General features: G+C 43.4%; 2 protein-coding genes across 5 annotated transcripts; both read left to right on the forward strand.

Moving 5' to 3' along the window:
• The first annotated feature begins 851 nt into the window (after window positions 1–851).
• Window positions 852–9,417, forward strand: MMAA (metabolism of cobalamin associated A). 3 transcript variants are annotated; one of them, XM_081926132.1, is made up of 7 exons: window positions 852–969; window positions 2,937–3,405; window positions 4,993–5,115; window positions 5,729–5,899; window positions 6,810–6,895; window positions 7,819–7,968; window positions 9,041–9,417. In XM_081926132.1, the coding sequence occupies exons 2-7, from the start codon at window positions 2,973–2,975 to the stop codon at window positions 9,326–9,328; spliced, it is 1,251 nt and encodes a 416-aa protein (XP_081782258.1). In that variant the 5' UTR covers window positions 852–969; window positions 2,937–2,972; the 3' UTR covers window positions 9,329–9,417. The 3 variants fall into 3 exon arrangements, with proteins under 3 accessions (XP_081782258.1, XP_081782259.1, XP_081782257.1); XM_081926133.1 differs by lacking the exon at window positions 852–969 and adding an exon at window positions 1,011–1,115; XM_081926131.1 differs by lacking the exon at window positions 852–969 and adding an exon at window positions 1,143–2,502.
• A 2,733-nt stretch (window positions 9,418–12,150) lies between these two features.
• Window positions 12,151–24,950, forward strand: LOC309378199 (uncharacterized protein C4orf51 homolog). Of its 2 annotated transcripts, none has more exons than XM_081926236.1 (6): window positions 12,151–12,492; window positions 17,656–17,732; window positions 19,856–19,920; window positions 22,972–23,056; window positions 23,171–23,262; window positions 24,769–24,950. In XM_081926236.1, exons 1-6 carry the CDS (start codon window positions 12,254–12,256, stop codon window positions 24,817–24,819), a joined length of 609 nt encoding a protein of 202 aa, XP_081782362.1. In that variant the 5' UTR covers window positions 12,151–12,253; the 3' UTR covers window positions 24,820–24,950. The 2 variants fall into 2 exon arrangements, with proteins under 2 accessions (XP_081782362.1, XP_081782361.1); XM_081926235.1 differs by having other exon boundaries at window positions 12,214–12,607.
• Window positions 24,951–26,780: the final 1,830 nt, after the last annotated feature.

Here is a 26,780-nt window from a genome sequence, read left to right on the forward strand (position 1 = left end):
AATTTATTATTTATACCCCACCCATCTGACTGGGTCTCCCCAGCCACTCTGGGCAGCTTCCAACCAAATATCAAAAACAATACAGTGTCAAACATTAAAAACTTCCCTAAGCAGGGGTGCCTTCAGGTGTCTTTTAAAAGTAAAATACTTGTTTATTACCTTGACATCTGATGGGAGAGCGTTGCACAGGGCGGGTGCCACTACCAAGAAGGCCCTCTGCCTGGTTCCCTGTAACCTCACTTCTCGCAGCGAGGGAACCACCAAAAGGCCCTCGGAGCTGGACATCAGTGTCCGGGCTGGGCGATGGGGGTGGAGACGCTCCAGACGACCCCGCTTGGCTAGGCGGTGGGGTGGATAGCAACCCTGGACTACTCTGCAGTATTGTCGTGAGCCACTCTATGTCCTTCTCATGAAATATGGGCATAAATATATCTAATTTCCCCTTCCATCTGCAACAAGGGATCGGTATTCTTAGGAGGCTGCAGGACGCTTCTGTCCCTCCCTCCCGAAGAACCGCTTTGACAGCATTTTATGTATTTATTCATCAGCCAAGGAATATATAAGCGTTATGAAATAAGCAAATACTTGCAAGGCAATTAAAACACACACATAGCAAACTAAAGGATCTTTGCTTTCACCCTTTGTGCGCGGAGGTGAAAGGACTGCGTTGGCCCCCGCTTTAAGAAAGAGACAGGTTCGGGTCTCTCCGCAGACACAACAACCGCCGTCTGAAACTTTTTTTCAAACTCCAACGGACATGGCTGCCTTCGACTGCGCCTGCGTGGAAGCAGCTCCAGTTTCCCTTTGCAACGCCCCCGCCCCGCCCCCGCAGCTGCCCGGTTTCTACGCAGGCGCAGTTGGCAGACGTAGTCACGGAGCAGCTGGGCAGGGCGGGGTCAAGGCTAGAGGAGGTTGCGGTTCAAGTTGCGTGCTGCTTTGCGTCCTCTGGCGTATCCCGGATGTGAAAAGGTTCGGAGCAGCGGGGTCATTTCCTTGTTGCGGTGCGGGCGGGCGGGAGCGTGTTTGCTAGTCGACCCGCGTGCGCCTGGGTTTCATGGACCGCCAGTTTGGTGGACCCCGGCGGCGCTGTATTTGCGTTGCCTATTTAGAAACAGGTCTCTGTCCTTTCACGGTGCTTAAACGCAAACCATCTTAGGTAGCAATAAAACCAGTGCAGGATGGTGGGGGGTACAGGTTTTGCAGTGGTTTGAGAGGCCACCCTGTGCACACTTACCTGGGGGTTAAGCCCCACGGGAGCCCAAATAAACATGACAAGGGTTGTGCTCTTGGAAGTGTATGCAGCTATAAATTACCAGTTATCTGTATTTAAGTGTTCAGCGTCACATACCGGTAATTTGGGAGAACATATATGGGAGAGGGTCTCCTCCCCTTCTCTCATCCCCCCCCCGGAGAATTAAACTATAATATTGCTGGACTGTAACAGTGTTACTTGGGGCCTAGGTTTTGTTTTGTTTTTTAAAAAGGTCACTCAGCTCCTTCACTTCAGAAGGCAGCATATCATTTAACTGGAATGCTTAAATGTGGATTTTAGTCTACTGTTGGTTTTATCTCTCACAGTAGGTTATAGAAGAAAGTTTAAGTTGTCCATGTTGCCGGATAGAAGTGTGGTTAACTGATAAAGCCCTTACTAATCTGTACTTTTCTTTCAAAAAAACAATTACCATCGTCAGTGTTGTGCGTCAGATTGCCTTGTAATATAAGATAAGTGTCTGCGTATGTTAGAATGTTTAGTCTGTTTTAGAATTCTGATAAGTGTTGATTCAGCAATGTTCCCTTGATTTCATTCAGCAATGTTCCCTTGATTTCAGTAGAGCTTACTTCCAAGTAAGCATTTTGACCTAAAACATTTTCTGAGTGGTAAATAAAAAGAATTACTGTACTATTACAGTACTACATTGGAATATGAGAATCAATAGGAGTAGGAAGGTGGGATTAATACATACACCCACAATACCTGAATATGGAAGAAAGCCCTCTGTGTACACAAGAGTACTGTTTTATTGTAGAAATTCAAATATCACAATGTAATAGGAAGCATCCATTGGGTTCATTGGGTGTGCAGGTTGGTCATTCTGAGAACATAAAGTGCCCTGCTGAATCAGACTAAAGGCCTCTCTAATTGAGTATCCTGTTTCTCAGAGTGGCCAACCAGAGTGTTAGGGTTGTTCAAATGGAGAGTACATTAACTTTCAGTTTAAAGTTCACCTCAACAGGGGCAATAACCTGTGGTTCCTTTACCAGGGAATGTTGTGGAGAACTTAATTTGTCATTTCCTATCGTTGTACAATTTGTTTTGTTTTGTTTGCTTATGTTCAGTTTAGAGAACCAGGTTTCATTTAGTTTTGTCCTTACTGTAGTTGCTAGTAGTTCAGTAACTGAGGGAGAAATTGTCTGTATGATTTGGAAAATCTGCAGATTGAGAGTAAGTGCTGGATGTGGGGAGGTGAAGTTCACAGTGTGTGTATTAGGTTCGTAGAAATTGTAAGTAAAAACTTAACCATTATAAAACACCCTAGTAAAAAAACTCAAAAATTGCTAGCCTACTGGGGGCTGGCATAAGAAGAAGGCAAACTCATTCTCTCCTCTAGCAGCCTACTGTGTTTGCTGGGCACAGAGAAGGGACAGAGTACTCTTCTGCCAGCCCACCCACTTGCCTGCATGCGATTCTGCACACTCCTCTGCATGAAATTCCTTCTCACCTACAGCTGCCAGGCAAGACTGTTATAAAATTGAAATCTCTGGCACTAAGGTTTTCCTGATATTTATCTTCTTTAAGGGTCTAAGTATATTATGTGGAGTTAGAAGCCAAGGGGGTGTCGAACCCTTTCCCTACGTACCTCTTCGCTGCTTCAAATATACTTCATGAATACACTTTAAAAATGTGGAATTACCAAGCATTTTTCTTCTCCTATTAGGCTTCCAAAGAACGGATTTCTCTGAATCAAGACAAAATGAATGGATCATCACTGCTGCTGCGATTTCCACTCTGTTTTCTTCAGAGAAGGTTTCCTAGTAGTCTTGACGGTTTCTGCAGGAGGTCCAGCCCTGGATCTGCTTTTTCATGTGTCCAACAGCTGAATTCATTGCAACAGTGTTTTTCAAGGAGGATGATATCTTCAAAGGGCTTGAACACTGGCCTCTGTTATCCAGCAGTGTTGGAACATCAGACACGAGAGCTCTCTGACCAGGAACAGAGACTTCTAGACAAATTGTACAATGGATTAATTCAAGGACACAGGGCCTGCCTGGCAGAAGCCATTACTCTCGTAGAATCCACACACAGCAGGAAGAAGGAGATTGCACAGGTGCTCCTTCAGAAGGTACTATCCTACCACAGAGAACAAGAACAGTTAAATAAAGGAAAGCCACTAGCCTTTAGAGTGGGTCAGTTCTCTTTTGTTTGTGCAGTTATTGCTGTTTTGATGATTTAATGTGTCTTCACTTGTCAGTTGTTAAAGAAATACAGTTTAATTCTAAAATTCTAACCTATTAGCTTATGATTGGTTGTGATATATCACACTAACTATGCATTGCTGAATGCCTCTGTTATAAAGCTTGTCCCCTATGGAATATGTTTAGTTCAGTGAATGTCATCCCCAAAGTCCCATTACTTTTAACGTGCCACTAAAATTGCTCCCTATGAACTGTCTCATTTTCTTATGAATATTCTGCCAGCACAGTGCATCAGCTGTTGTTTTTAATTGGAGCAAAATAATTTACTTAACCGGTATGAAACATGCTTGTATATGACATTCCTTTCTTGTAGGTTAGGGAAAATAGTCAACAAATCTGAAGGTGGGCTGCTATGGGAAGAGTTAAGTGATTCCTTCTAGAGATGGAAGTTACCATGTGGATTGTGAATTTTCTTTAAAAAGCGAACCATGACATGTATGTTGTCCAATAACAAAATTATGGGAAAATTTATAACTTTGGAGGGAAGAGTTGTGGTCAAGAATTAAGAGTAAAGCAGAAATTATTGGTATCTATCTGGTACATTATCTGGGTTTAGGAAGATTTATTTTCAGGATTTTTATTTTATGTGTTGGGATATTCTTATACTACCTTTCACATCAGTCTCAACATGGCGTACAATTTTTTTAAAAGCCAAGTACAATAATAAAAGCATAATGCAATACAATACAAGCTACATGCAACTGAAATTGGAAATGAAGAAATTAAATCCCATATTGGAATAAGATGTCCATAGAGGCCTCAGGAGTTGCCAGTCTCTCAACAATAATGGTGCTTGCTTAAGTTTGAGGGAAGGAGGTGCCACCACAGTGAAGACTCCTCCCTTGCTCATTGCCTATTGAAGCTCTGTAAGCACTGGTGGTTCCTCCAGGAGGTCCTCACCAAAAAGCATTGTGACCCGGAAATTACAACTAATCCAGAATGCAGCAGCTAGACTGGTGACTGGGAGCGGCCGCCGAGACCATATAACACCAGTCCTGAAAGACCTACATTGGCTCCCAGTATGTTTCCGGGCACAATTCAAAGTGTTGGTGCTGACCTTTAAAGCCCTAAATGGCCTCAGCCCAGTATACCTGAAGGAGCGTCTCCACCCCCAATGTTCTGCCTGGACACCAAGGTCCAGCTCCAAGGGCCTTCTGGCGGTTCCCTCACTGCAAGAAGTGAGGTTACAGGGAACCAGGCAGAGGGCCTTCTTGGTGGTGGTGCCCGCCCTGTGAAATGCCCTCCCATCAGATGTCAAGGAAATAAACAACTATCTCACTTTTAGAAGACATCTGAAGGCAGGCCTGTTTAGGGAAGTTTTTAATGTTTGATGTTTTATTCTTGTTTTTAATCTGTTGGGAGCTGCCCAGAGTGGCTGGGGAAACCTAGCCAGATGGGCAGGGTATAAATAATATATTATTATTATTATTATTATTATTAGGCCATGTTCATAGTAAGGAGACAGACTCAGAGTTGTGATTGCACATTAGAACAAAGGATCTTTATATTCCTACTTAGGATTGTCTGGACCTCCTGGTGCTGGGAAATCAACATTTATTGAATGCTTTGGGAAAATGCTCACTGAAAGAGGACACAAAGTGTCTGTCTTGGCAGTGGACCCATCCTCTAGCACCAGTGGTGGTGAGTATGTGTGAATGCATTACTTATCATTCATGCTTCTTTCCTTGCCAGTTGTAGGGACATAGATTGGGCTGCAAGCCTGTGTAGGCTTACCTGGGAGAAAGTGCTATGGAAAATGGTGGGGCTTTACATCTGAGTGGGTTGGTTTCGCTCTGTCAGTTACTGGCTGTTCTTTAATTATGTGACTTGCTTCATCTTGAAAGCTCAGCAACAGTCGTAACGAAGTTGGAAAGCGGACATAAGATTAATTGACAGTATTATGGATGCTGGCTTTTATTCTAAAGACCATGAACGGAAGGAAGTTAACAGAAGAAAACTTTGCAATCACTCCCCCCTGCACCTTCCTGCTCTCCTGAAAACGTAGGGCTGGAGGGGTGGGGGCGCTTTGTGGACAGTCTGCAATGTGGTGCAAGGGCCCCGGGGGGGGGGGAATCGCCCAAAACTGGGTGGAGGAACTTAGCACACAATAGTTCTCTTTGAAGGACTGTTCTCTGCAGCCTAGTTCTCATCAAAGAATAAGTCTGCATTTAATGGAGACATGGGTAAATGTTTTGAATGGCTAGACTGTTATGAAACTCTTCCCCCCTTTTCTTTCTTTTGTTCCATGCTTCAGGCTCACTCTTGGGTGATAAGACGAGAATGACCGAGTTGTCGAGAGATATGAATGCTTACATCAGGCCCTCTCCAACCAGAGGAACGCTAGGAGGTGTAACGCGGACCATGAATGAAGCCATTCTGCTGTGTGAAGGAGGAGGCTATGACATAGTTCTTGTTGAAACAGTAGGTCAGTGAAATGTCATTCCATTCTATGCAGTCTGCAGCATGGCTTCTTCCATGGTGACACAGCTCGGTAGTTCTGCTTTGCATTGTGGCCTGCTGAGCCAAGAAGAGAGAGACAACCCAAGTCGTAGGTGCAGCAGAATCAGTGCTACTTTGTGATAAAATGAGTGGGGAACTGAATCTGGTCAGTGGGTCATATCCTTATCTTCACACATTGCAGGTCAATTTTGACAACTGGGTGGTATCGCAATGTCATCAAGTGATCATTTCAAGCACCAGCTGATAATCAGCTGATAGTTGGCACTTGAGAAAAGCTGCGCAAAGGGCTTTTCAGGTACCACTGCTCAGCAGTCCCTGCAACCCCCCCTTTATCCAACCCCACTTTTACCTGCCTCACACCTGACGTCGCATATTGTGTCAGGTGTAGGGCAGGTCAGTGTGGCTTGGCTGAAACTGCCTTGGAGGGCAAATGGGGAGGCCTGGCAGGCCTAATTAGGCATGTGGGTCAGAGGTTCCTCACCCCTTTGATAAAATATTGCTAGAAAAACTGCAACCATGCTGCTCCATCAATACAGTGCAGTGCAACTGAGCCTGTATGTACAGTACAACTCTTCAGGAAGAATATCCCCCAGGGGACGATAATTACTCGGCCTAGGCAAGAAGGGATTTAATACAGCCCAGCTCCATAATGTGGATTGACTTATTCCCATTCCTTAATTTGCTTGAACTTTTAGGATGTGCATGCAAACATTTGTTTTACTGCTACTCTCATAAGCCTCAGTTGTTGAAGTCTCTCAGATTCCCTTCTTCCCTCCTCTGGTAGTGTCGTACCCTGGTATTATTATTATTATTATTATTATTATTTGTCATTGTATCTCCAAAATGACTGGTCAGTTTCTGCTCTTGATCCTCAGGTGTGGGTCAGTCGGAGTTTGCTGTTGCTGATATGGTTGATATGTTTGTATTGCTACTGCCACCAGCAGGAGGTGACGAGCTGCAGGTAATAATGCTACATTTGGCAGAAGTCTGAACTTCATATAGATCATAACTGTAGGAGGTCTTCCTGAGTCATCCTGAGCTACCAGAACTGACCAGCAAAACATTTTTGAATTTTGACATAGCCGGTTTTTGCTAGCAATCCTTATGCCTCCTCAAAAGCTGTTATAATACAGATGGGCAGTAGTTCATTATTTTTCTTACAGTGGTACCTCGGGTTACAGATGCTTCAGGCTCTGCTAACCCAGAAATAGTACCTTGGGTTAAGAACTTTGCTTCAGGATGAGAACAGAAATCACGCGGTGGCGGCGCGGCAGCAGTAGGAGGCCTCGTTAGCTAAAGTGGTACCTCAGGTTAAGAACAGTTTCAGGTTAAGAACTGACCTCTAGAACAAATTAAGTTCTTAACCCGAGGTTCCACTGTAATGCTTTTGTGTATGCTTAGGAGACAGAGTGTTTTCCAATTTTATTTTGCTTGTCCTCTGAACAAACCTGCAAAGACATGAAACTCTTGATCTCATTTTATAGGAGTGCAACTCGGGCTAAGAGCTATTTCTGTCTGGCAAGGTTGAAATCCTATAATGGCTTTAAAATGATAACTCTACTTTTGCTTTTGGAAACCTTTGCTAGCATGCATTAGAATTAATTCTTTTACCATCAGATGTTTATATACACCTGAATGTGTGAATGTTTCATATTAGACATGTGAACTTAGTGGTCTAAACAATCAGGGAATCCTTTTAAAAGCTTGTGAAGGCTCTTTCTGTCCCTCTTCATTTATCTAGTCCTCAGAGTGTTACTGGGAATGGCAATTAAAAGTCTAGTTGTTCTGTTTCAAAAATGATCTTTGGGTATTTGAGGGAGATATTAATTGGTTATAGACAGTGTTTCTGAGATTTCTGTTATTTTCTTTCCTTGTTCTGTTCAGGGTATCAAGCGAGGTATAATTGAGATGGCTGATCTTGTTGCTGTAACCAAAGCTGACGGAGATCTAGTTGTACCGGCACGGAGAATTCAAGCAGAATACGTCAGTGCTCTGAAATTACTCCGTAAGCGCTCAAAGGTTTGGAGCCCAAAGGTTGGTACATCCAAAATAATCCTTTCCTCTTCTTTTCAGCCATGAAAAAATACGAGACACAGGTGAGGAAAGATAATGCTATAGAAATTACTACACTAGGGACAGTACTAGCTTAAGCTGCCTGGTTCTTCAAGTACCAAAGTTTTCTTCCACATTTGGTACTGCAACAAAGGCACCTGTGTAAGCTTGGCAGTCATGCAGTAAGAGGTTCTTCTGTTCATCAGGAACTGGCTAAGTAAGGAGAAGCAGAGAGCAGGAACAGAGGACAATTCTCACAATGAAGGGATGTAGAAAGTTGAGCCCTCCTAGGTTCACTTTTGGGAGATGTGCTTTTTGAAAGGCAAAGGGATAATATCTTTGAAGGTTACTCGGAAACTACAACTAATCCAGAATGTGGCAGCTAGACCGGTGACTGGGAGTTGCCGCCGGGACCATATAACACTGGTCCTAAATGATCTCCATTGGCCCCTTGTACATTTCCAAGCACAATTCAGAGTGTGGTGCTGACCTTTAAAGCCCTGTTTTGGAACCAAAAGTAGCTCATAACTTTCTTGGTGTTGGACCAAAGAAAGCTACTCTACAGTGGTACCTCGGGTTAAGTACTTAATTTGTTCCGGAGGTCCGTACTAAACCTGAAACTGTTCTTAACCTGAAGCACCACTTTGGCTAATGGGGCCTCCTGCTGCTGCTGTGCCGCCGGAGCACAATTTCTGTTCTCATCCTGAAGCAAAGTTCTTAACCTGAAGCACTATTTCTGAAGCACTATTTCTGGGTTAGTGGAGTCTGTAACCTGAAGCGTATGCAACCTGAAGCATATGTAACCCAAGGTACCACTGTATCAGTTACCTAGCTTGTCTACATTGGCCTGCCCAAGATTGGTTCCTTAGCATAAAAACATGCTTAGATTCAGTTTTGGATTTTCAGGTTCTTTGTTTAAAGGCAGCTCTTGCCTGTTGCAGTTTGAATCTGGTTTTATAGAATACTGTATAAGTTACTAAGGACTAATGTTTAGGTCAATACTAATAGCCTTAATTTGTCCTGCATCTTGAAAAAAACCTTCTCAATCCAATAGGTAATACGAATCTCTGCCAAAACTGGAGAAGGCATCTCTGACATATGGGATAAGATGACAGAATTCCGAGACCTCATGCTTACAAGCAGCGAGTTGATGACCAAACGAAGGAGACAGCAAAAAGTGTGGATGTGGAATGTAATCCAAGAAAGCATGCTGGATCATTTCCGGAGTCACTTGGCAGTGAGAGATCAGATTCCACTTCTGGAAGAAAAGGTTGTCAGTGGAATTCTCTCTCCAGGGCTGGCTGCAGACCTATTGCTCAAAGCTTTTAAAGAAAGACCTTAACATTCACCTTTGTGCATGACCTGATTTTCACCAATTACCTGTACATTACAAACAGTTTCCTAAGGCATAAATTGTTCTACTTCAGTGAATCTGCACACTTTTACCTGGTAACAAAAATGTTCTGTAAATGGAAGTCGATCCTTTTTATTTACAGCATGTTTAAAGGTATGCAGTTGTAATGGTACACAAGTGCTTTACTGTTAGTTCAAATTGATTTCTAATCTGCAGGGGATGCTAGGGAGAATATCAGCAGTGAGCACAGTCATGTCTTAATATTTGCCTCAGTTATCAGCACTTGCCCAATCATCTTCATTGGTCGAAACTTTCAACTGCTTGAACTTTATTAATTACAATGTACCATTAAAAGGGTAAGAGTGAATTAGACATTGGTTTATTTTTAATAAGTTTAATTTAGAAGTCCTTAATTCTGTTTATACAGCAACTCAGAGATAATAGGGATTAAAAGAGGATGGCGAATCTTTGTGTGCATAACAGGGACATAATGCTTTTTGCAAGCCAACTTATTGTACAACCATGTTAGTCCTTGAGTTTCACCCTAAGATCTGTAACAGCAGCATGATGATGCATAACTACTGTTGCACCAATGTGTTGCAAACCCATGAACCTCAATTCCTTCTGCCCCAGATGGCATGCACAGGGTCCATTTGTGTCATGAGGGTGAACATATGGGTCTTCATTCATGCTTAGGTTGCAATCCTATACCAGTATATTTGAGAACGTGCCTCACTGATAGCAAAGGTTGCTCCTGCGGAGTAAGCATGCATAAGATCAGTCTACTTATGCTGCATGCATGCTGACCCTGATTCTTCAGGCTAGTATTACTCTTGTTCCTGCTGATGTATTTTAGTGCCAAGGACCAAGGCTTCAGTGCCTCAGATTAGTTATAAAAAAGGAGACTTAGTACAAAGACCATGGAGAAGAACCTCAAACAATGCAAGCTAGTGATGAGCTTCAAATGGGATAAAATAACAAGCTCTAAAGCACATGATTTTCCTGATAGTTAACTTCTAGCTACTGCACTGCATACATAAAAACTCATTTTTCTCCTTCAAGTTCAGGAGATTGAACGATCCATTGTTTGGCTGTTATATTGTCAGTGTTGCTCTTATAAGGAAGTTCCTCTCCCTCCACTCCCGGCTATATCTAATCTACACTGGACCTTTCTAAATCCATTACTTCCTGTAACACAAGCTGGGGTAGCCTTTAATACGTCTAGCCCTCCTGCGTATTGCTTCCTTATTTCTGTAGTGCTGCCACATACACTCTCTTCCTTTCTAATCCTTTGCTCGTGTTCTTTCACCTCCTATCTTGCTTTGCATGTTTATTTTCATTTTGTACTCTTGTTTTCCATGCTGTACTAAAGTAAACAAGGCCATTCTCAAAAAAAAACCCCAAAACACAACCATATTATTAAATGTTTGGTTCGTTTATTTTTATTTTTTTACAGTAGTGGTACAGTAGAACACCTTTGTGAAAATGTAACCAGATAATATCTGTTGAAAAGCAACCCATTTTTTTCTTTCCTTTTGGGACTGGATGGAAAAGGATGGTTTAGTAAAACCAAAGTTGTGTACTGTCTTTAATCCAGTGCCTGAGAAGCCACTATTTGGTGGAGGGAAGGAAGACTAGAGATGGTGATGGTGTCAAAATCACCACCACCAACACTTTTTATCTTTCACACATGCTCCCTCCCCGCCCCCCACTTTCTCTAACACATACTCCCTCTAACCCCTCCAACATCCCACACAGCAAAAGGGAGTATTCATTCATCGTATTTTTCCACAACTGCTGGGAAAATAAACTTCCAGCAAATTGGAAGCTCCTACTGTTAAACCACAGAGCCTACGGACTTACCGATCAGAAGGTCGGTGGTTCGAATCCCCGCAACGGGGTGAGCTTCCATTGCTCGGTCCCTGCTCCTGCCCACCTAGCAGTTCAAAAGCACGTCAAAGTGCAAGTAGATAAATAGGTACCACTCCGGCGGGAAGGTAAACAGTGCTTCCATGTGCTGCTCTGGTTCGTCAGAAGCAGCTTAGTCATGCTAGCCACATGACCCGTAAGCTGTATGCCGGCTCCCTCAGCCAATAAAGCAAGATGAGCGCCACAACCCCAGAGTCAGCCATGACTGGACCTAATGGTCAGGGGTCCCTTTACCTTTTACTGTTATCATAGAGCTGGAAGGTTCCCCAAGGGTCCTATAGTCCAGCCCCCTGGAATCTTTTGCAAAGTGTGGAACTCGAATCCACAACCCTGATCTTAAGAGTCTCATGCTTCCATCAACTGAGCTAGGCTAGCTATCCAATGGGAAATGTTCCCCCCTGTGCTTAGTTACTGTGTGAGAAGGGACAGGATGGCAGGATGTGGGCCCAAACCAACCCATAAGCCAGACGTTCCTCCACTCCTGCCTTGGGGGCTAAAGTGGGGAGCCCAATCCAAACTGGTCATACTGAGTAGGGAGCTAGGAGCAGTGGCAACTCCAAATTAACTACCTGCCGGGAGTGAAAGACACTATATCTGAGGAGGTGGTAAAACGGGGAGTCAGCGACAAAGAAACCCCCAGCGCCATTGAACGTGGTGGGCTTTAGAGCACGATCCTATTCACATTTCCTTGTGAGCAGGTCAACACGCTCTCTGAAGCCTGTGCTGAATATCGGTTATTCTTTGAAACTCTTTTGCCCCTCAGCCTTTTTTTTTTTTAATCTGATGTACACAATGCTTCTGATTCCAGGACCTGTTGCTTAGCAACCTTTATGAAAAAGAGCAAGGTCTTTCTCCCCGCCCCACCCCCACTTCCTCTAAGTAGGCCGGGCCACACAAGCAAGTGAAGTTACTGACACCAGCAGGGAGAAAGAATTGCTTAAAAGTTATGTAATATTGCAGTTTGGCTTTGAAGGAGGCCTCCACATGGCCAAGTATGTGTTCTTGGCTCCCGGGCTGACGCTGCCCTTCAGCCCTCTTTCTTCTGAAGCTTTCGAAGAGATCAAACTCCATGCAGGCCGAGCCTGGGAACAGCACACCCAAGAAGACGCCAGCTGCCCCACCACCTATGCTGGGGCTTATGGAAATAAAAAGCTGGATGGCTCTGCATATTGCCATGTTACCCCCTCCTCTCCTACCAGGATCCACAAGCCTCATCCTCCAGAGTAAGCATATTCTTACAGGGAGGTCAAAGCTGGCCCATGAAGAAAGGCAGGGGGAAGAAGATGAAGGCAAGAATCGTTGTCTTGACAGTGCCATCTTCTGCGTGTCTACTCACAAGTAAATCCTGCTAAGTTGAATGGGACTTGTTCCCTTTTAAAGGGGTGGTACTCAAGCCGCAAAAAGTCTTGGATTGGCACTGGTAAAAGTGATCGTCCGTAAAACTTCAAGCCAAAGATTTCTTGCACAAAACTGCAGATAACTGGCTGTCATGAAACTGGCCTTTGACACCCTAATAGTTGGGCCTAACCGGGTGGTTTTTTTGTGTGTGTGTGTGTGTGTGTGTGTGTAAAGACAGCAAAAATGTTGCCATCAGGCAGGTAGCTAAATCTAGAAGGGTGTGGAAAGGATGAGCAACTAACCTTGGGCTTTGATATCCCTCCCTTTGACGTGTTTGGTTGTTTGTTTGTCCTGAATTTGTGCTCCTTGCTATACAGCTCTGGATCCAATTAGTGCTGTCTGAAAGCAAACATGGAACTCTTAGATACACGTCCTGAAAAACAGCTGGTTGGTTGCTGAGATACAAAGCACATTACCCCACAAAAACGATTTAACGTCAGTGAGATAAATATGGATTAACATCATACAGCTAACAAGGTCTTATTTGTCATTTGAGGCTTAAGAATACCGGGTGAAAGTTTATGAGTCAGTGTTATATTGTTAGGTGTCAGTGAGTCAATTTTTGCTGGTGTTCAAATGGATGCTTAAGGCAGCATTTTACTTGTCTTGGCCACATGATCTTGTTAGTTTGTTGAAAATGTTTGTGTTTGTCATATATCACTAGAATATAGTTTTTCTTCAACCTAGTGATTGTATTCGAGGCTCTCAGATTCACTGGGATAGCACTGAGATCTGTGGCAGTTTTATTTTTAAATCCTATTTTTGTTTTGTCCAACTTTCATCTTGCACTGAAGAATTATGTGAAAGCTTTCATCCCAGATCCTGAACATTAGCATGTTTGGTAAAAAACAACAGGCCTGTCCCCATTTGAGCATTATTTGGCTGTTAATCAACCTTTTCCCCATTTGAATAGACCCACAAACATTTGAATCTGTATCTGAGAAGCAACTTTAATCTCTCCCATTCATCCCAGTAGGCGTTTCCTTTTGTGGTTGTCCCCAGCTTCTAATTTGTTGATTCTCTTCTGTTGACTAAGTACCAAGAGAGCATGCATGCACACCCTGAGTGTGCCCATACTAGCTAGTGGTCCTTCATTCTACTAGCCAAGCCTGACCATCAAGCCTAACCAGTTTGACACTCTGCAGAAAGCACCAATCAAGGGTGGTAAAAAAATGTCATCCAACAGCAAGAGCTTTTTCTGCAGATTTGAGTTATGTGCATTCATGTGCATTGCAAAAATCTGTAAGTATTTGAAAGGGTTCTCACTTGCTGCTTATGGTCCTGTGTCTAAAGTAATTGTGTGCAAGTAGTAATGCGGGAAGAGATGGTTAATGGAATGGCACCAACTGTATAATGAGAAGGCCTTGAGAAAATTGTGTGCATCATTTATAGTTAATGATAGATGGTAGAAAAACTTGCAGTGCATCTTATGCTTATAATAACAAATCTAGCAGTTGTGGAATATATTTAAACAAGCAAGCAGTGAAGCAGTCCTCAAATCTTGGAAGATCCTGGGTGGTCAGCTTAAGAGTCGTGCTTTGATATCCTTTCTTGTTAGTAAGAATAGAGTTAATTCTGTGTGTGTGTGTTGCTGTTGTTTTTTAAATTTTATGTACATGCTGTCAGTAAGGAGAAAATGATCTCATTGTTTATGCCAAATTTCATCTTATAATGAAAAACAGCTGCTCATATTTGCTATATGACAGATCAGAAAATAGGAGTTGTGCCCATCAGCGAAAATACGGTTTAAACAGACACATAGATGAGCTTGGGGTCTCAGTTCTGGCAGCCTATAGCATCATAGTTCCTGTAAGCTAAACTTCTGTCCCATACAGACCATTAGCAAATCCTGAAATGGCACAAGGGAGAAAACAGGCCTGATTCGTATGTTATGAGTGTGGCATTGCAGCTGCCTGGATCCAATGCTGCTCTGGAAATGCTTGTGTAAGAGAGTCATGTAGGAGAGGCAGCTCCTGTGAGGAACGTTCTCCATAACAGCCCTGCACCTGCCTGAGGGCTGCTCACTTGGTATTTGCCCTTTCTGTACAATTCCACTGTTTCATTGTAGAGTCATTTGTTTTATTTAGATACCCTTCTCTTCATTAGAAATTCTCAGAATGGCTCTCCTGTTTGTAAAAGAAAGATGACAATGATCAAAGCAAGGCAAATAATTACAAACTGAAAGAGCACCATGGTCAGATCAAACAACAGACCACCATAGCTTGGGACAATTTTTTAAATAGCTTTCAACCTGACATGTCAGGAAAGTAGGTGATGTACGTTTTGAAGGCAGGGTTGTAGAACCTCCAGTCAGATCATAGAAATAACAACAACAACAACAACAATAATAATATTTATACCCCACCCATCTGGCTGGGTTTCCCCGGCCACTCTGGGCGGCTTACAGCACATAAAAAGATGTAAAACATTAGGCATTAAATATTTCCCGATATAGGGCTGCCTTCAGATGCCTTCTAAAAGCCAGATAGTTGTTTATTTCCTTGACATCTGATGGGAGGGCATTCCAGAGGGTAGATGCCGGTACCGAGAAGGCCCTGTGCCTGGTTTCCTGAAACCTCACATGTCACAGTGAGGGAACCGCCAGAAGTCCTTTGGTGCTGGACCTCACTGTCTGGGCTGAACGATGGAGGTGGAGATGCTCCTTCAGATATACTGGGCTGAGGCTGTTTAGGGCTTTAAAGGTCACCAACACTTTGAACTGTGCTCGGAAACGTAATGGGAGCCAAAGAAGATCTTTCAGGACCGGTGTTAAATGAAGCATGCACCACTCCGGCGAGACAGTCTAATAATAGAATTGTAGAGTAGAAAGGGACCCCAAACACAATATAATCCAACCTGAATATAGAAATAAACCACTCTTGTTTTGGGGTGCATTACTTTGTTTCTCTGTGCTTATCATTTTTTTATCTTTATTACGGCCGCAGGGGTTTCAGAAGTGGTCCTGGCTTCTGGACCTCTGAGAGGGTCTGCCACTATAAACACTCCTGTTGTACATTGTTAAGTTTCCTTAATTTTGGAACACTATAGTTTCACAGACCTCTCCAGGGAGATGGCACAGCACTGTAGCCATACTGATCCTTCCAAACCTAAGAAAAACCCCTGTATTGGAAGGGTGTGACCAGAGGGAGTGTGTGTGTGTGTGTGTGCAGAATTCACCGCTCCTCTATAAACTGTCTCTATAAGCTTTTAAGATAAATAGGAATGGATGTTACTGCTGCAATGGAGCAGCAGTGATGCCCTGCCCCTTGTAGCCTACTGCACTAGTTAAAAGTATCTCAAGCTGCGATGAACTCCATATATACCTTGCCCTCCTTGCCCACCCTCTAGAAGCCCTCCATTAATATTACTCATAGCCAGACAAACAGATATTATACTACCATTCCACAGGTCAGGGGGAACTCCAAGCAGCAAATTATGTTCCTTGGCTGGGCATAATTTGTGGGAAAGGCGAGGGAGTGAAACTACTTCTGAATTGATGGTAATGCCTTTTCTGTTGCTGTAGCTCTTCACAGTGTTTCTTGCATTTTAAATATTGATCTGGCAAGCATCCAGACTGCACATTATCCAATCCATCATGTCTTCAGGGTTAGCGATTTTATGTATTTTCAAGCCCTTCAGATGTCAGTCTGGATTATTCCTCCTTCCAGCTTAGCCTCCAATGTGGTTCTTCTGTCATTCAAACAGGGCTGTTGCTCTGTTCTGGAGTGTTCTGTTCTCTTGCCTGTTCACAAGTTAAGAAATACTCTTGCAGAGAAAGTAGGATGTGAATGCCTCTGTTATCCTGTAGTGTCCTATATCTGTCCTTCAGCCTGTAAGTGGGTGAATCTGACAATTTTGGTTTCTTGTTCTTCCAGTCTTAAACTCGGTTCTCTACATTTTCTCATCAGTTTGCAAATTTTTAAAAATCCCCATGACAATTTGTAGGCCTATCAGTGCCAATACTTCCCAATATCACAATTTTGTATGCAGTTGTATTTCATATACACAGTTTTGCTTCATATAATGTATTTCAGTATGTTGTTTCCGGTAATAAAGGCATTTGTGTGCACATTGTATATGATCATATGTGTACACATTGTTTGTATGCAGAACGGCATTGCAAAATTAACAGAAGTCTGAATTTTGAGGGCTGGCTGTGTTTCAGAGTGTGTAGGGTTTCAGATATGAACTGTAAGGTAGCTATAACTGCCATATAACTAGGCAAAGTGAGGCAGCTGATCGTGGGTGTCATGAAAGGGCAGCTAAATGTAAAGGTATCTACATAATTTACTATTATTATATAATTACTTCCAGGGTATGGAGAGTTGCATGGTGGATTTTCTGCCTCAGGTACCAAAATAACCTGGCTGGTGTTGGGTACTATAGACACCTTGATTTGTTGGGGTCATTTCCAACTTTACCTCAGGCAGCAAAATGTCTTGCCTTGGCCCTGTCAGTGAGCTTCTGGGCCTAATATATGGTGCTAGTACTAGTATATAAAGCCTTTAATAGCTTGTTGGGACCCGAGTACCTAAAAGTATGCCTTCCCCCAAAACCAGCTATCTCGGACCCTATGATCAGCAGGTGAGGCCTTCTTGGCTGTATGTCCATGGCGTGCTGTCTGGTTGACCTGTGACAAGGCCTTTCTGGTGGCTGTTTGTGGACTGCCATCCCTGGTGAAGTATGGCTGTCTCCCTCATCACTGACTTTCAGGAGGATTTTAAAAATATTTTGGTTTATCCATTCATTTAAGGTTTGAAGGACACTGGTCATGGCAACCCTGAGATCTCTGCTTGAGAGAACATTTTTTAGAATAGTTTCATTATTGGCTCCCTCGGCTTCTTCAGGGGGAAGGACACAATATAAATTGGATAAAATTAATAAAAAACATCGTACTCTAATGCCTAACCCTTATGTAGAGTTCACTTCTTGCTTTTCCTTCCAGTAATTTCTACATGAGTTCATATCTCCTTTTGTGTTTTTTCCAGAGTGTTTTTGATAAACCGGCTTCATTATCTTTCTGGAAACTACGGCAATCCTAAACATGGTGCGACAACTGACAAGGGTAAAAAGAAAGAGGCGTGACTCCTATGATTTTGTAGCAAATGAGAGGGGTTTTGTAATCGGGCTTTAAAACATCAATTCACGCTGCAGCCGGGAAAACCAAGAAGAAACTTTCTGGGCGAGAGAAGTCTTTGTAAACAGCTGGACACATAAGAGAAATATGAAGGGAGATACAGTGGTACCTTGGGTTACATACGCTTCAGGTTGCACACGCTTCAGGTTACAGACTCCGCTAACCCAGAAATAGTATCTTGAGCTAAGAACTTTGCTTCAGGATAAGAACAGAAATCGGGTTCCGGCAGCGCGGCGGCAGCAGGAGGCCCCCATAGGCTAAAGTGGTGCTTCAGGTTAAGAACAGTTTCAGGTTAAGAACGGACCTCTGGAACAAGTTAAGTACTTAACCCGAGGTACCACTGTACAAATATGTTGGATAGCAGTGTATACAGCTGGCAGCAGCTGTGGTATGCTGTGCTGGCAGGCAACCTCTAGATGGTGCCATAGAGCAATGCTCATTCCAAAACCAGCCAGAATCTAATTCAGCTGAGTAACTTGGTAAGCTCTGTTCACAGAGCTATCTGTCCCCGTCGCATTAATGTGCGGCACATGGAAGGTTTTCACTCTCATGTCACAACAGCCTTGTGAGACTGAGGAAATGTTTCTTATCCAAGGCTGCCCATTGAAATTCATGCTAAACAGAGATTGGAAGCTCTCAGATGCACACCCAGCTATTTATTGACTGCAAGGATGCATTTAGAGGTGACACTCTTACTTGTTATTCATATGGGATTGTAAGTAGAAGAGAGTGGCTAGGCCAGCCCTAGACAAAGGGAGGCCTTTGGTGACCTCTAATTCTTCGATGTCTTTTTTTTAAATTAAAAAACACACATTTATTCAAAAGTTCAAGCACAACATTTTCAATGAATATATCCCCTCCACAGACACCTGATGATGGCATTAACACATCCCGTTTTTCTTCAATAAAAGAGAAAAAGGGAGACCAGGTTATATCAAAGGTATCTTTTTCAGAGATGCCTTTTATTTGTTGCCAATGGTCTGTGAGGCGTTCTGATAGAGCAATACTCCAGATGTTATTAAGCCAAGCCTCTGTTGGTATATTAGAGGTTCTCTTCCATTGTTGGGCAATAACTAGTCTAGCTGTTGTGAACAGGAAGGAAATTAGTTCTTTAGAGTTAAGGGTGGAGTTTGGGGTCAAATCTAGTGATAATAAGGCAAGTGCCGAATTAGGAGGGATAGATTATTTGGTGATTTTGGAGGTCAGATGATAAACTTTCCCCCATTTGTTCAACTTCTATCTGTTACATGATTTTGATGCGGAGTTTCCACACATTTATCTCTGTCGCATAAGACAATGAACATAATATGCACAGATTTGATTGTAATCATTCCCACCGATGGTGTTTCTTGAATGCGCACTGACTGATGTAAATATTCCTGCATGTGAGAGAAAGAGAAGAACTTTAATGCAACGAGTTAATTGCCAGCTTCACAAGGGAAAACAAAATTGTACTAACTTTTGCTACAGCTTGTTGAGGGGATATCAGAATAGACAGCCCAAGACAGGCACTCCCTGAGCCTACTGTCCTCTATGCTCAGTGCATCACCAATCTTGACATTCCCGGTGCTCGCCTGACTTGCCTGCCCCTAATTTCTGCCACAAAGAGGACTTATGAAAAATCAGGTGTGCATTTTATCATGCTCACCTGATAGTAATGTATGTCACTATATATTCTGTATTTTGGTCTATTTCTGTTTAAATTATAGCAATTATTCATACATTTGCATATATATTAACATATGCAAATACCTATCCACTTCTTTCTTTTCCCTTGCTGCTACATTTTCTTTTCTTTTCTTTTTTTGCAATGCATAAGTGGCCACCCTACACAAGGTAGACAAAAGCAGGTATCTAGAGAAGAGAATTGAGAATGCTCAATAACTGACATTACTTTTCCATCCAGGTTAGGCTTGCATCTGATCTAACTCTATGCATGTTTCGCTTATGAATGAAAAGCAGTTGTGTCATGCCTTGTCATTTGTAAAAAAATTGGATTCAGGGAAATTCCTCATGGAGGGAAAAATCTTTTTCCTGTTTGTCCCCTCTAGGCTGCCATCCAAGTTTCTTAAAGTCTTCAAGTAATAGGAAGAAATTTCAACACCATTCCCAACAAGTGAGTAGAGCACTAGATATTTGTGTGTTTGTGTATGTGTCGCTTGAGGACCAACTCCTCATTATGTGCAAATGGATGCGAACAAGAGCACACATACACACAGCATGAAGCCACTTCTTGAGAAAAGCAGATGGTGAGTACCGGCACCTGCTTTTCTAGAAAAAAAGCACTGGGTTTTAGACAGATTGAGTACCTCCTCCTGCCACAGTTTCTCTCCCCAAATAGACATTTCCATGGCGCTCCCCCACCCCACCCCTGGGGTAGAAGAGGAAGCTGTTTCATTGCACACATTCACACCTATGTTGTGCAATTTCATCCTGAACCTTAGAAGTGCATCCACTGCCCAGTGAAGACTTGTCATGTTGGAAGGCATGACATGCAAGGCCAATATAGCAATTCTTTCTTCCCCCTTTGCCTCTCATTGTCTACACCTGAGCATTCTGAAGCAGGGAAGCTAGTGAAAATTGCATAGATGAGACGAGCAAAAATGCAGAATAATGAGCCTGCAGTCTTCCAGCCATGTATCGCAGAATAATCCTATTGGCTCCAGCAGGATTCCCTTGAGATGTGGTTGGCTTTTTATTCTCTAGTGGCCACAAAGTAAAGTGGTGTGAGAATTGGCATACTGAGTGATGAAGACAGTGTGTGTTCCAGTTTATGTGAGATTTTGACTTATTTCATGGCCAGGTCTTGGATCTTTGGGTGCCAGCTTTATAAGAGGATGTGCTCACAGATGCTGCTCCTTCTGCTGTAGTTGTGAAAGTGACCTAGCAATGTGTGGCTTAGGTGGTTGAGCACTGACATGACAAGGTAAAGCAGCTGTTGTCAAAATGAGGCCCTCCAGCTTTTTGGACTACAACTCCCATCAGCCTCAGCTGGCACATGCTGCTTGGGGCTGATGGGAGTTGTAGTCCAAAACCAGCTGGAGTTGGCAAAGGCTGGTGTAAATCTGCAGGCACCTGCAGGATGGCCCAAATTGCTTGTACACATGATGTATTTTTTGAAATGTGGAAGATGTTATTCTCTCCTTGCTTTCCTCTTAGTGGCAAACCAGCTTTTAACCCTCCTCCCACCAGCAGTAGTTAAGCATAGGTGTAGAAGTGTTTGAGTGGCTACTTAAGAGGTAGGGAACCTGTGGCATCCAAATGTTGCCGGACTACAACTCCCAACATTCCTGCCCATTGGCCATGCTGGCTGTGGCTGGTGGGAGTTGGAGTCCAATAGCTGGTGGGGCAAGGCTACAGTTTCCCCACCCGTGATTAACTGGATTGTGCTTGTGACATCATTAATAACAGCACACAGTTCCTCCCCCCCCCCCACTTCACTTGTTTGATAAAGGTCACCACGCTACTTACTCATTTTAATCTATAAACGTTTTTTGCAACCCTTTCATTTTGGGGTAGTTATATTTCATTTTATTAACCCCTACAGCGATTCCCTGCCATTTCGAGGATTGCTTTCTTGTTTATTAACATATATTTAAAAAAAATAAAAATCCTTTGGTCAAATAGGCACACCCCATTTCCAGCACTTAGGCTGCACACATCTCTCCTTTGCATGCACACGCTCTCTCACAAACACTTCACAGAAGCAAGCAGGCTTTCTCTCTTGCTGCAATGCTTCTGTTGCATCCTACAGGGAAGACTCTGTTACTGCAGGATTGGGTCTAGCACTAAGGTAAAGGTAAAGGGACCCCTGACCATTAGGTCCAGTCGTGACCAACTCTGGGGTTGCGGTGCTCATCTTGCTTTATTGGCCGAGGAAGCCAGCATACAGCTTCCGGGTCATGTGGCCAGCATGACTAAGCTGCTTCTGGAAAACCAGAGCAGTGCACGGAAATGCCATTTACCTTCCCACCGGAGCAGTATCTATTTATCTACTTGCACTTTGACGTGCTTTCGAACTGCTAGGTTGGCAGGAGCAGGGACCAAGCAACGGGAGCTCACCCCGTCATGGGGATTTGAACCGCCGACCTTCTGATCGGCAAGTCGTAGGCTCTGTGGTTTAACCCACTAGAGCAAAGAAGAAGACCCATTATTCTGATTTTTTTAATTATTATTTAAAAAAAGAAAGGCTTGTATTTGCATGCACTATTAAGAAGCATTGCCCAGAAATAAGAGGTTTGAAAAGGTGCCTTAAGCTGGGCACATCACTGCAAATGCAAGAGTATCACTCTTTACACGTTCTAGAGCAGGTGTGGGGAGCCTACCCGCCTCTCAAATGTTGCTTCCTACAACTCCCATTATCCCTGGCTATTGGCAATCCTCGATGGGTGATGGGAGTTGCAGTTCAACAATAGCCAACAGGGCAAAGGTTCCTCACCTCTGTTCGGTATGATTGCAAGCTCCCTGGGGGCAGTGACCTGCCCTTTGGTGCCCCTGCAAACCACCTTCCACATGCATGGCAATTATATCACAAATACCCTGAAGGTATATGTGCATCCTGGCATAACATGCTGATACTGGGACCAAGTTCTAGTGAGCTATCCTTCAAATTAAGCTCTGACAACAGAGAGGGTGTTTCTGCCAGGAGAATAATTACTGTTTTCCCCATGTGAGAGGAGGAAGCAGAGCATGGAAACAATGGGACGTGTTTGTGTTCAGTACTCGTAATATTTCAACTTCAACTAATGGGATTGTGGTTCATTTTAGAAAGTGAGGTTTGCGGGGCTTCTGTTGAGGCAGAGCTCAGTTCCAGGATGCAGAACGTAACCCAGGAGAGTGGCCTTCAGCATGCACAGAGTATGCTTCCCATAAGTGCATCCTGTCACTCCACCTCAAGCATCCACTGGGAGAGCTGAGAGGTCAGAAATGGTGACTTCCAGCCAAGCTCAAGTGCTGGTGCCTCTCGTTCTAGAAATTTAACACCTGGAATTTATCCAATGGCTCCAAATGTTGCTAGCTCACCGATGTCCAGGATACAATTCATGGCAAACAAAACAGTAATGGCAAAGAGGGCGCCCAGCTGTATAGGCAGGCATGTTATTTATAATTGATGCAACTTTACGATCTCATCACCTTATGTTCAATTCCTTTGAAAAAATATATACAGATGAATCATAATGCAGTCATCATTCCATCACCAGCAGTACCACTGTATGAAATTCAGCAGGCGATGAAATACCCCAGGGGAAACGGTGAGCACTCCAGATTCCTTTAATTGGTGGAATTTTATTTTATTTTATTCATTTTCCCGTGGCAAAATTTCCAGCTTTTGCTTTTACTTTTTAATTTTTTTCCGTTCGTTATAGGGAACCATACTGGAATAAAAATGGGGACGCCATCAACTGCAAGTCAGGATATTCTGACCGGGTGGCCTGTTACTGGGAGTTCCGATTCAGTGGTAAGTACAGGTCTTTGCAAGCTATGGATTGTATCCAGTGGAGTCCCTAAGACAGTTGGATGTCGCCTTGCATGCCTCCTTCAGGCAACTCCTGCAGCCAAGCTGGTGCCAAATGTATTGCTTGGCTTTCCTTTGGACCACATCAGCAAGGCCGAGAGGGAGTTATACAGGCAAAGTCAATTCAAATCTAGTTTTGTTCCCATCCTCCTCCCTGCTGAGTCCTCCAAGGGGCAACACTGAGACTGAGGAGGAAGCTGACAGCCACTTACTGGCAGATAGATGGAGGCTGGCTAAGGTTCGCCATCCCTGCTTTGCTGAACCCTAATCACCATCAAAGCCAGTCGAAGCTTTACTTAAGTATACCAAGTGCAGCTTCAGAGTGTAGTTAATAAATAATAATAATAAAAGGTAAAGGGACCCCAAACCGTTAGGTCTATTCGCGGACGACTCTGGGGTTGCGGCGCTCATTTCACTTTATTGGCCAAGGGAGTCGGCGTACAGCTTCCAGGTCATGTGGCCAGCATGACTAAGCCGCTTCTGGCGAACCAGAGCAGCGCACGGAAACGCCGTTTACCTTCCCGCCGGAGCGGTACCTATTTATCTACTTGCATTCGTGCTTTCGAACTGCTAGGTTGGCAGGAGCTGGGACCGAGCAACGGGAGCTCACCCTGTTGTGGGGATTCGAACTGCCAACCTTCTGATCGGCAAGCCCTAGGCTCTGTGGTTTAACCCACAGCGCCATCCGCGTCCCATAATAATAATAATAATAATAATAATAATAATAATAATAAATTATTCCAGAGAAACCCTAATGTGATGGCAGTAATGGAATTAAAGTGCTCTATGAATGCCATGTATTATGTGTTTTGTTACTGAATCCATCTCCTAAGGAGATAAAAGATGGCAGCAGACACAGAAGCAATGCACACTGCTATAGCCAGCCGCTATTGACAAGGGCTGATAAGGGGATCATGCGCCTGCATAAGTTCCAGCCTTTGCACAATCAGCACCATTCCCCATTGAATACACCTCTCCAATGCGTGAGAGGTTTTGGGAAAGGGGTTGGCAGGGGCTGGGATTAGGGGTCATGGCCTACTCTCTCTTCTTCTGTGCAATCTTAATGGAATAGAACATATCCTAAAAACCCTGTGGATAGCTCAGTGGGTGGAGCATGAGACTCTTAATCCCGGGGTCGTGGGTTCGAGCCCCATGTTGGGTGAAAGATTCCTGCACTGCAGGGACTTGGACTACATGCCCCTTGTGGTCCCTTTCAGCTCTACAGTTCTATGATTCTATGACCGAACAACAGGGCCTTAGTGGCAGGAGAAAAAGACACCCAATTAAAAATCAAGCAAGTTTGAAGATTCTTTCAGATCTATTAAAAATATCTGTAAATTTGCCTTTTCTGTCCTGTCCTATCCATGGATGTTCTGCTGAACATCCATGGATATTTATTTACAAGCGAACCTGCACACTGAATGGCATTTTCCATCTCATTTGTTTCAGGGGTTGCAAATCATGGAAAAGGTGACTCAAGATCTTCCGGACCTCAACTGACTCTGCAGGTATGGCCATGCCTAGACTGGAGCCAGATGCATGTTTCTTTGAATCTGTTACCAACTCCTGGAGAAGCAAGGTCCAAACATGGAAGAAACCCCATAAAATGTTTTGCAGTATTCATGCAAAAAGAGCATATATGGTACCTGGGAGAGGGGGAGGGGTGTTCAGTCCAAGAAAAAGAAATCTTACAATAATAGTACCAGCAGATACTGGTGGTACCAGCAGATTTCAAGAGACAGTAAAGAATTTGCCTTTTTAAAATTTGCTCCAGAGATTTGTGGGTGCTCTGATGCACACACTGATTTCTTCTGTGCATGGGTTTTGTTAATTTCATTAGCAGGAGAGGAGCACATTCACATCCATTTAGAAGTGCTCATACCAATTACATGAAGTGAATTGGAGTAGCCCTTGCAGGTGGAGAAGCTTTACTGCATGTCTAGAAAATGCATTGATACTGGGGGACAGGGCTGGAATTGTGAATTCATTCTGGTTTAACCTTGTTGATAAAATACTTGTCCACACAAGAAGCTCTTTCGGTGCTTTGAGGGTATTTGCACATTACTATCTACTCTGCTTCCAATGTGCTTCCACTGCTAGTTAGCCACAATCCATCTGTGTCCTGAAGTTTCTTGAGAAATGCTCCCCTTTGATGCGCACCCCCCCCCAAAACCCCAGCCTCCATCCTATGTGAAAATGCAAGCTGAGGTTAAGCGGATGTGTGTACAGTTTGAACAGCCTTTTGTGCATGCACTGATGACAGCTTTCTGAAAAGGAGTTGGTAGGGAGTGTTGCTGGTGTGGGAAAACATATCAGGTCATGGACATCAAGTGAAAGCACCCTCACCCACTCTCTGGGGGATAAACAACAAACACATTTAAGAGGCCATAGATTGTTCAATCAGCCAAAGGCCTGGTTAGAGAGAAATGTTTTCCCTTGCCCATAGCAATTTCTACAAGAGATATGTATTTTTTGGTTCCCGAACCAGATGTTCTAAACCAGGGATGGGGAACATGTGGCCCTGCAGGTGCTGCTGGATATGAATCAAATTATTCCTGCCTATTGGCCATGTTGGCTAGGGCTGATGGGTAGCACAGCATGCTCTTGAGAATCACAGGTTCCTCAATCCTGTTCAAAACCTTTAGCGCGGCACTTTTTGTTATATTCTTATGAATCATCGGTGTAAATTTATGGATTAGGAAACAGAAGCTGGGCTGAAAAAAGCAGCTTGAGGAGGGGAAAAGGCTTTAGGAGGAACACCTTCAGCTTCCTCCAAGCTACTATTATTTAGAGCAGAAACATAATCTTTGGTAGCTTTTCTTTTTAAGGAGAATGATGTAGTAGTATCTACTACCTTTAAATATTAATAGATGTTTCCAGGAATTATTTCTGAAACATAAAGGAAGCATATTTCACTGCTTTACTGTAATGTAAACCATGGTAGTGCAGCCTTATAGTTAATCCTCCACCCAGTAGCCGTTTGTGACAAGGAACTGCACATTTAGTGAACATGAAGAGGTTGAATGGAGGACCCCATCACTCCTCCACACCCAGTATAGAGACCAAATGGGCTGCTGTTGGAGGAGGGAGTCAGCCCACAAGCTACCGATTTTTTTGCAGGCTAGGAACTTTTGTGGCCTTAGTTATATGCCTATTTTAACTTGTAATTCAAGCATTGGCATAAATTCTACAGGGCTTTATAGATGATAAACCAGCAGTCTGAATTATGCATAGAAAAGGTTTAAAAAGACAACACTGTCCCTGGAGCCTGTTGCATGATCTATTCCTAGCAACACATTCACCGTGTCTCAATTTAAACTGAAGCATCAAGTAACCCTGGAAACATAAATAGGAATTTATCAGAACAGCACTGCCAAAGTAGTATTATGTTAACTTTTTATTTCAGTTTCCCTAGTTCTCCGAGCTAGACAGGCATTACCAACTTTCCCCACCAGCATTTA

The sequence above is a fragment of the Podarcis melisellensis genome (assembly GCF_964234715.1).
Source record: "Podarcis melisellensis genome assembly, chromosome: 9".
In the NCBI taxonomy this organism is placed as follows: domain Eukaryota; kingdom Metazoa; phylum Chordata; class Lepidosauria; order Squamata; family Lacertidae; genus Podarcis; species Podarcis melisellensis.

What these genes read in the sequence shown, in the direction of transcription:
- MMAA (XM_081926131.1), top strand. Translation starts at nt 2,455, where the DNA reads ATGTGGGGAGGTGAAGTTCACAGTGTGTGTATTAGGTTCGTAGAAATT. An exon ending in CAGGAGGTGACGAGCTGCAG is followed by an intron (nt 6,896 to 7,818) that starts GTAATAATGCTA and finishes TGTTCTGTTCAG; the next exon opens with GGTATCAAGCGAGGTATAAT. An exon ending in CAAAGGTTTGGAGCCCAAAG is followed by an intron (nt 7,969 to 9,040) that starts GTTGGTACATCC and finishes TCAATCCAATAG; the next exon opens with GTAATACGAATCTCTGCCAA.
- LOC309378199 (XM_081926235.1), top strand. Translation starts at nt 12,339, where the DNA reads ATGCAGGCCGAGCCTGGGAACAGCACACCCAAGAAGACGCCAGCTGCC. An exon ending in TTCTGCGTGTCTACTCACAA is followed by an intron (nt 12,608 to 17,655) that starts GTAAATCCTGCT and finishes TGTTTTTTCCAG; the next exon opens with AGTGTTTTTGATAAACCGGC. An exon ending in TGGTGCGACAACTGACAAGG is followed by an intron (nt 17,733 to 19,855) that starts GTAAAAAGAAAG and finishes TGTCCCCTCTAG; the next exon opens with GCTGCCATCCAAGTTTCTTA.